This window comes from Bubalus kerabau, chromosome 1 (genome assembly GCF_029407905.1).
Source record: "Bubalus kerabau isolate K-KA32 ecotype Philippines breed swamp buffalo chromosome 1, PCC_UOA_SB_1v2, whole genome shotgun sequence".
Taxonomy (NCBI): domain Eukaryota; kingdom Metazoa; phylum Chordata; class Mammalia; order Artiodactyla; family Bovidae; genus Bubalus; species Bubalus kerabau.
The window spans coordinates 92,579,249-92,588,296 of NC_073624.1; the positions used below are offsets into that span (position 1 = coordinate 92,579,249).

General features: G+C 58.8%; 1 protein-coding gene across 1 annotated transcript; it reads left to right on the forward strand.

Annotated features, from left to right (window-relative positions):
- Positions 1-2,686: 2,686 nt before the first annotated feature.
- On the forward strand, positions 2,687-5,883 carry AQP5 (aquaporin 5). The gene is made up of 4 exons (XM_055566341.1): positions 2,687-3,049; positions 4,146-4,310; positions 4,603-4,686; positions 5,698-5,883. Exons 1-4 carry the CDS (start codon positions 2,687-2,689, stop codon positions 5,881-5,883), a joined length of 798 nt encoding a protein of 265 aa, XP_055422316.1.
- Positions 5,884-9,048: the final 3,165 nt, after the last annotated feature.

The following is a 9,048-nucleotide window of genomic DNA, read 5'->3' on the forward strand; positions in this document are numbered from 1 at the left end:
CCTTGTCCATAAGACTCTCACTGACAACCATTTAAAATTGCAGAGAACCAGTCCCCCTTAACATATTTTATTATTCCATAGCACTTAACTGGACTCTATTGTACTACATATTTTCCATATGTCTATTATTTATTGTCTGTCTTCTTTCACTAGAATATTAGTTCCATGGCAAAGACATTGTCTGCTGCCTCATGGATATATCTCCAGTGCCTAGAACAGTGCCTGGTATGCAGTAAGTGCTCAATAAGTCTTTGGGGAATGAATGACTGACTCTTCCCCAAACCTGGGGGCGTGTGGAATCTGGCAGCATCACCCACTGCTAACTACCCTGCCATTTCTACCCCCAGCCTGCAACTGCTGCCAAAGAACCAAGGGGGCCCAATATCGGGAGTAAAAGAAGGGGTTCCTCCTGAGAGATTCTAACTTTCCCTGCCACACACAGGGAGATGCATCTCCCAGCCCAGAGAGGTCCCAAGGAAGCATTCCTCTGGGACTGACCGGGAAGGATCCAAGTGCTCAGGGCAAAGATAATTCCAGCATATGGGCACTCCTGTGACAGCTTGGGGACAGAGAGACCCTGACGGTCAGAGAGAGGTAGAAAGGTCTCAAGCCAGGCCTAGGAAACAACCAACTGTCCTCATTTGAGCCACCTGGATAGATAGGGTCTTGTTCTTCAGCTACACCAGGTCAGTCCTGACACGCCTGTGGGTCTCAGCTCACTGTGTGACCCTGGGCAAGGCAGAACCTCTGAGTCTGATTTCCCTCACAGGTAGCTCAGAATTTAATCACACAGTGGAGGCCAGAGCCCTTGGTTAGCTGTAAAAGATTGGTCTCAAAACCTCAAGTAGGAGCTTCCTTCCCCTGGTGACACTGCTGAGTCCTTCCCACTTTAAGACTGTGGAGTTTAAGATCTGTGGATTTATGAGAGCAGTGCCTTGAAGAGAGAGAGTGAAAAAAAGGATGGAAGGGGGCAGACCGGAGGCAAGACAGAGGTGACAGGGCTTAGTCCTCAAAGGTCTCTGGGGTCACGAATGTCATTGTTCCAGTCTGCAGCGGTCTGTACCAGGCCCTCAAAGCCCTGTGCCCTCAAGCCCAGATGAAGATCCTGTACACAGCTGCCACCCTCTGCCAGGGGCAGGGCCACAGGACCCAGGGCAGAAGGGACCGACGGGCCCCCTGTCTTAGGAGGAGAGACCTGGGGGAGGAGCAGCTCCAGCAGGAAACCAGGGCAGAACAGGAACAATAGCAAGGTTTCTTCCGTCCTTGTTTTCTTTGGCCTCTTAGCTGCCATGGAGTCCAGATCCCGCTCCTCCAGGTCCTTGACTTTCCTCCGGCCCGCCCCTCAGCCCCCTGACGGAAGGGCACCTGTTCCCTCCCTCTGCTGCGCTCCACACACAGCCCTCAGGAGGCTTTAAAAATTACAGTCACATGTGAGGAAACTTTACAGAGTGTTACTCTGTGCCAAGCACTAGACTGAGTGCTTCCCAAAAACGGGGCACGGGAGTGGTGGAGGCGTCTTCAGTGCAGCTCCACTCCTGGGATCTTGGGGGTCCTTCCTTGCCCCTCTTCCAAGCTCTCAAGGGCCCTCCAGCCTCATTCCCCACATACCTACCCAGGGATTAGGGAAGAGGGAAGGATGGGAGGGGTGCGGGTAGGGGGAAGAAGGGGCAGCGGAGAGGAGGGACTGGGAAGGACTGGAGGAAAGTGTTACCCAGTTCATGGGTGGGAGAACCTGACTTTGGGGGAACTAAAAAAGACCACATGTAAGACATTCAGAAGTGGAAAATGATGCAGCGACTGACAGAGACAAAGTCACAAAGAGTAGAAGAGATGATGAAAGGTGAAATAGAGAGTAGACGTTAGGATGGCCAAGTCCAGGGCAGGCTGGCCTGGTGCTCATTATTCCCAAACGCCCCGGCTCCAATCCAGGAGGTCTGCCCCGCCCGAGTCAGGGAGAGGCCCGCGATGGCCGGACCGCCCCGCAAGGCCCTGCCCGGCCGTCCGCCCCCGCCACCGCCACCGCGGGCCCGCAGGGAGGTGGGTGGCGGCGGCGCTGTCCTCAGGGAAGCGCATCATTCCAGCCCGGCCGGGCACGAGGCCGGGTCAGGATGCCCAGGTCGCAGGAGGAAAAGGAGGAGCTGGACCCAGCGCCCGGAGAGAAGAAAAGGGGAAGACCGCGGCCAGAGATCAAGGCTCAGCGGAGGCACCCGTCCGGAGGGCCGAAGAACGGCAGAGCCCAGAGCCAGCAAAGTCGCCCCGGGAGCCCGGGACAGACAGAGTGGAGTAGGAGCGCGGGAGCCGCCCGGAGCGCACTATGCGCGGGTCCCAGCCCGCCGGGCCGGTCTACACCGCCGGCCTAGTCACGTGGCCCCAGAGGGCGTGCGGCTGCCCGGGCGGGGGGGCGCGCGGGGCCGGGGGCGCGGCGGCCCTGAAGTTCCCTCCCTGCGTGCAGTGCTGGCCCCCGGGTGCGGGAACCGCCCACTGCCCCCCCGGGCCCGCCCCGCCGCGGGCCGCCTGCCTGGTATATAGCGCGCCCCCGCAGGCCCCGCGCCACGTTGTTAGCCACGCCGCGGGCACCCGGGACTGTGCGGGCACCCGGGACTGTGCGGCGCCCCCGAGCCAGCCCCCCACCCCCTGCGCCGCCGCCGCCCGGACGGGTGACCCCTGCGGGGGCTGCTGCAAGACCATGAAGAAGGAGGTGTGCTCCGTGGCCTTCCTCAAGGCAGTGTTCGCAGAGTTCCTGGCCACCCTCATCTTCGTCTTCTTCGGCCTCGGCTCGGCCCTCAAGTGGCCGTCGGCGCTGCCCAGCGTCCTGCAGATCTCGCTGGCCTTCGGCCTGGCCATAGGTACCATGGCCCAGGCCCTGGGGCCCGTGAGCGGTGGCCATATGAACCCCGCCATCACTCTGGCCCTCCTAGTCGGGAACCAGATCTCCCTGCTCCGGGCGATCTTCTACGTGGTGGCCCAGCTGGTGGGCGCCATTGCCGGGGCCGCAATCCTCTATGGGCTGGCACCCTACAATGCCCGAGGCAATCTGGCTGTCAATGCGGTGAGTGCCCAGGGGGCTGGCGGTGGGGCAGGGACCCTGGGGTGGGCTCTGGACCTGGTCCCCAAGCCCCGTCTCCTGAATGGGTGACACAGAGTAGACCAGCCAGCTGACACCTTTGCCAAGACGGTCATAGCATCCTAAGGCCAGGAAGATGAATCTCCACGGTGGTGTGTGCTCTCAGCCGACTCCCCGGGTTAGTACCCACCTCCTCTGCCTGCCCACCCGCCTCTTGCTGCTGCATCCCAGCCTCTCTCCTGGTGCCTACTGTCCGCCTTCTCTTACCTCCCTTCTCCTGTCTTACCTCCAAGCTCTTCTGTCCTCCTGGGCACCTCATCGCTCCCGTGGGGCCCTCAGTGGAGTGGTCTCATGGAACCATCAGTGAGAGATGGGTTGTGATCCTGCCTTTGGTGACCCCAACCTCTCTGGGTTTTGTTTTTCTCATTCTCATTACATGGGAATGGCCATGACCTCCATAGAGTGGGACTCAGGGGGGTATGTTTAGCAGCCAGGCTTGTGGACTCCCTAATGGGGTGCCCGTACGTATGGCCTCTGATGAATATTGCTTTCTGCTCCTGGCCCCCTCCCCTTCCCCCCATCCCTGCAACCCCAGTTTCAGCCCCCTTGTCCCATGCAAACTGGGTTCATTAATCAAACACAGAGGAGGATTTTCCCGGCCATTGTCAAACCATGAGTCAGCCCCACCAGAGAGACAGGTTTGAGGTTTGGAGCTGGCAGAGGGTCAGGCACGGGCGGGAGGCGGGCTTGCGGGAAGCAGTAAGCAAACTGGGCAGCTGCCCACAGGAGGGAGGGTAAATGCCAGCTTGTGGGGGTTGGGGCCTGGGCAGACCGGTGACGGGCCAGTGTCCAGGAAGAGGTCCCCCAGCTTTGTCACTTTGGCCACAGCTTTGCATTCCAAGCTTTCTGACCACTGGCAAGTATATAGTCTCTTTGGCAAATGACCTCCCTGAAGTGACAGGGCTTGGCTTCCCGGCACTTGGGCCCTAGGAGTCCCTGGAGACCAAGACCCCCATCCCTGCAGGTTCCTGGCCATAGAGTCAGAAGAAGGCAGGGCTCCTAACACACCATCCCCTTGCAGCTCAACAACAACACGACTGCGGGCCAGGCTGTGGTGGCGGAAATGATTCTGACCTTCCAGCTGGCACTCTGCGTCTTCTCTTCCACTGACTCCCGCCGCACCAGCCCTGTGGGCTCCCCAGCCCTGTCCATTGGCCTGTCCGTCACACTGGGCCACCTAGTGGGGGTGAGCAAAGGCTGCTATACTCTGGCCCAGACTCAATCCCCTCCAGTCTGAGAAAATACGGGAGTGAGGGGGAGTTGGGATGGGGGCAGCAAACCAAGCCCAAGCTCAGGACAGAGAGGAGAGGAGGGATCCAGAGGGAACTGTAGAAGGGAAGGGCGCCAGGCTAGGAATCGGGGGATGGTTGGAGGCCTGGCTGAGCCCCTGAACTGCTAGGGGACCCCAGCGTGGGTCTAGGCCTTGTGAGAGTGGACAGGCATGCTGCCCTCCTCACGGCCTCCTTCTCTCTGTCTAGATCTACTTCACAGGCTGCTCCATGAACCCGGCCCGATCTTTCGGTCCCGCAGTGATCATGAATCGGTTCAGCTCCGCACACTGGGTAAGACTGGACCCTCCCCTGTCTCCCTGGCGATGAGTGCCTAGAAACCCAGCCTCAGCAGCTGATGGTTAGCAGGACTTTCTGGATGATGGGGGCCCAGAGCTTGGGGGTGACTGGAGAGAGAAGGGGATGCAGCCAGAACAAGGGCAGGGGTAGATGGAGATGGCAGGGGACCCTTTTTGGGGGGCAGCGACTTTGCGTGTCTGTCCCTCTAGGGAAGGGAAAAGCATCTGTGCTCTGGAGTTGGTCTCTGAGGATTCGGTTTCCATCTTTTGGGGTGGCGGGGGGCAGGGAGGTCCAAGTGTCTGTCTTCTCTGATGTATTATTTATCTGTCCCTCTTGGGGACTGGGGAGAGTCTTCCTTCCTGTGGGTCTGTCCCTCTGGACAATCTGTCTGTCATCTCCTTTGAGAGCTCATGGTCTCTCTCCAGAGTCTGTCTCTCTCCCCATGTGGAAGGGAGAGGAGTTGTGTTCATCTCTCTGAGGTTCTCCATATCTCTTCCCTCTGAAGTTTCATTTGTCTCTCTTTAGGGTGGGGTTGGTGGGCTTCCCAGGTGACGCCAGTGGTAAAGAACCTGCCTGCCAATGCAGGAGACATAAGAGACTGCAGATTCGATCCCTGGGTTGGGAATTTCCCCTGGAGGAGGACACGGCAACCCACTCCAGTATTCCTGCCTGCAGAATCCCATGGACAGAGAAGCCTTGTGGGCTACAGTCCATACAGTCGCAGAGAGTCGAATGCGACTTGCAGCAGTGGCACAGTGGGGCTGGCAGGGGCCCTGTCCCTCTGGGGGTGTCCATCTCCTTTCAGGACCTGGGTGTCAGTGTCCTTTGTCATTGGGGAGTGGGGTGTCAGTCGATCTGTCCCTGCAAAAGGGCGAATTCTCTCTTTCCGGAGGTGTGGGCGTGTCTGCGTCTGTCTCCTCTGAGAGGCCCCTGGGTCTGTCCTCTGGGGGGAGGGCTCTGCCCCAAGGCCTGGGCTCAGCCCTGCCACTGCCCTGTCTCTGCCAGGTGTTCTGGGTGGGGCCCATTGTGGGGGCTGCCGTGGCTGCCATCATCTACTTCTACCTGCTCTTCCCCCACTCCCTGAGCCTGAGTGATCGTGCGGCCATCCTCAAGGGCACGTATGAGCCAGACGAGGACTGGGAGGAGAGCCAAGAGGAGCGGAAGAAGACCATGGAGCTGACTGCCCACTGACCAGCATCAGACAGGGGTCAGCTTCTCAGCCCCTGAACTGCAGGGGAGAAGAAGAGAAGCGTATGACAGCAAGGCCTCCTCCCCCCGCAGCTGGGTCCCCTGGGCTGGGAAAGAGGTGCTGCTCCCCAGGCTGTGCAGCAAAGAGTTGGAAGCAAGAACACAGGATGGGACTCTTGGGGTAGGGGGCCAGGGGCTGGGAGCTGATGGGGAAGAGACAGAGAGGTCAGACCTCAGGGGTGGTGAGTTCAGTGCAGGCTGCCCCGGGGCCAGGCAGGAAGGGGTGGCTTGGCAGTCTGCATCCCCTCCTCCTCCCCAGCCCCTCTTCCAGAGCCAGGAGGACCCCAGCCCCTGGGACGACAGGGGTTGACCCACCCCAGAGCTTCTTAGGTTCATTACATGCCACCTTATTTATTTCTGCTCAAGGATGCAGGGGGTAGGGTGCTGGTGTTTAAGGTGAGGGCTTCCCAATAAACCACTGACATTCATGTTTGGCCTGTCTCACTCCAGAAGATACTCTCTCAAGATACTGTAGCTCCTCACCTTTCCTCTGCATCATCCCACAACCCCCTCCACATTCTCCGCAATCCTCCGCAGAAAGACAGGGAAACTGAGGCCAGGGGAGGCTTAGAGAGTCAGAGAGGCGGGGTTGAGAGGGCAGAGAGACCAAATGTAGGAACAGAGCTGGAGGTCAGGAGCGGGCAGTGGGAACAGAGAAGGCCCTCACCAAGCGACCGCCTGCTCACCCCTCCCTCCTCAGCTATGTCAAGTCCTTGCCACTTGAGGAGGGCCTCAGAGGCAGGGTGTGCTCAGCAGGGTGGAGGAGAAGTGAACCGCCGGCAGCCCCTTGAGATGCCAAGGGGGTGAGCAACCAGGTCTGTCATCGGGCCAGGAGACACAGTCCTGGACTCCCCTCTCGGCCCCTTGAGGTTCCAGAAAGGTGCCACGTTGAGAGCCTGTGTTCAGAGGGAGAAGCCCCCTGCCCCCACCCCTATCAGAAGCCATACCCGACCCACCTCTTTTCTGGGTCTGCCTCCACCAGCCAGGGTTTCACCATCTTCCCCTTGATCTCTAGCTCTGCCCTTACTGCTCTTGTTCCCTTGCCATTGACACTCCTTAGGACACCTTCTTAAACTCACCAAGCCTCTGCCTCTTAAACTATGAAATGAGAATAAAAAAGTGCTTCCCTCACAGGGTTGTTGTGGGGTCAGATGAAGGGAGGGAGGGAGATTCCTGGGACTGGGCTGCTCTCTGTGGGGAGAAGGACAGATAAAGCTCAGAACACAGCTCTGCATCAGAGTTAGAGTCCGGCTTTGAGTTCAAGTCTGGTTGTGCAACTCTGGATGACACAAGCTGTCCAAGTTTTAACTACTTCGTCTGTAAAATGGGGATATTTGTACCCATGGATCGCTGTGAAGATAAAATGAGACAATCGATAGAAAGGAAACACTTGTGCAGATATCTCAGATCAAGGGCTCGATTTGCTTGTATGCAAAGAAATCAGCGTGTCCACAGCTGGGCCCCCAGCCACACCGCAGTTCTGGAGGGCCTCTGCTTTCCTGAGAGTGCTTAACCCAAGCTCCTGCTTCTCTCTGGTGTGGGAACCTCTCATTGTGTTTTTCAGTTTTGCCCCAGAAGAGAACAGGCCAGCAAGGCCAGGAGATGGACTGAAAAGGGATGGGAGAAGCTATTGACAGTGACTGACAAGGGTCGGCCCCTGGGGGAGGGCGGGGGGAAGTGGGGGGGGCAGATGGTCCAGCCCTCCTCCAAACTTGGGTGGTGGATGTGTGAGTGCTCAGTTGCTTTAGTCGTGTCTGACTCTTAGCAACCCCATGCACTGTAGCCCGACAGGCTCTTCTGTTCATGGGATTCTCCAGGCAAAAATACTGGAATGGGTTGCCACGCCCTCCTCCAGGGGATCTTCCCCACCCAGGGATGATTGAACCCGCGTCTCCTGCATCTCCTGCATTGCAGGCAGATTCTTTACTGCTGAGCCACTGGAGAAGCCCAAACTTGGGTCTGAAGAAGTGAAGTGACGTGAAGTCGCTCAGTCGTGTCTGACTCTTTGAGACCCCATGGACTGTAGCCTACCAGACTCCTCCCTCCATGGGATTTTCCAGGCAAGAGTACTGGAGTGGGTTGCCATTGCCTTCTCCAGGGGATCTTCCCAACCCAGGGATCGAACCTGGGTCTCCCGCATTGTAGGCAGACGGTTTTACCGTCTGAGCCACCAGGGAAGTCTTGGGTCTAATATCTGTAAAAGGGAGCTGCGGCCAGCCCTGCCCTGTCCTGCCTGCCTGGCAGCTTTATAGTTAACATCAAATGGCAGTGTGTGTGAAGCCCCAGTGAAGGCGCACACCCGCCCCCGACAGCTGCCACCACCCCTGCCTCTACCCAGGAGCCGGGCGCAAGTGCCAGCTCTGACCAGCAGGGGGGGACCTCGTCCACCGAATCCACCACTGCTGAGCTTCCTCTTCCCCCAAGTCCCGGGTCTGGGCTCCAGTCAGATGGAGCGCCGACGAGAGGGAACCTGGAGTCTTTCAGGTCTGGGTCCTCTGGACCAGCCCACTCCACCTCACCCCACTGTCGGGGAGTGGTCCAGAAGAGAGGAGATTCCTTCCCCACTCACCCCCTCCTCTTTGCCCAGGGGCGGCCAGTTTCACCAGGTAGAAAGGTGGACACGGTGATGGATGGAGAGATGGAGGAGAATCGGGGGTCAAGGCAGAGAATAGACAGAATGTTGGCCATCCAGATGAATGGACAGGAGGGGTGACTGGGAGGGTCGGCTCTTTCAACCCCAATCTGTAGATCAGTATATCAGACCTCACTCACCCTTCCAAATGGCTCAGGTGAGGTGCAGTCGTGACTGGGAGCCTGGCCTCTCCATCCAGCCCAGCAACTTGGTTCCTTTCTCGGACGGACCCCAAGGGAAGCAGGACGCGGTGAATGGTGGGTCGATGAGGGACAGACCCTCAGGGATGGGCGGGGCACGGCGTCCGAGGGAGGTTCGCCTAGGGCTCGAAGTGGACTAGGTGCCACGCGCCCGGCTGTTTGGCCAGCAGAGGGCGCTGCGCCCCCTCCTGTAGGATCCTCTCCGAGGAGCTCGAGTCCAAGGCTGGCAGAGACCTGCGCACACATGATAACCCCGCTCTACGCGGATCTCCGGTT

Excerpts from the sequence above, each read along its gene's own strand:
- AQP5 (XM_055566341.1), top strand. The coding sequence starts at position 2,687 with ATGAAGAAGGAGGTGTGCTCCGTGGCCTTCCTCAAGGCAGTGTTCGCA. Across the intron at positions 3,050-4,145 it reads GCAATCTGGCTGTCAATGCG|CTCAACAACAACACGACTGC; the intron begins GTGAGTGCCCAG and ends ATCCCCTTGCAG. Across the intron at positions 4,687-5,697 it reads GGTTCAGCTCCGCACACTGG|GTGTTCTGGGTGGGGCCCAT; the intron begins GTAAGACTGGAC and ends TGTCTCTGCCAG.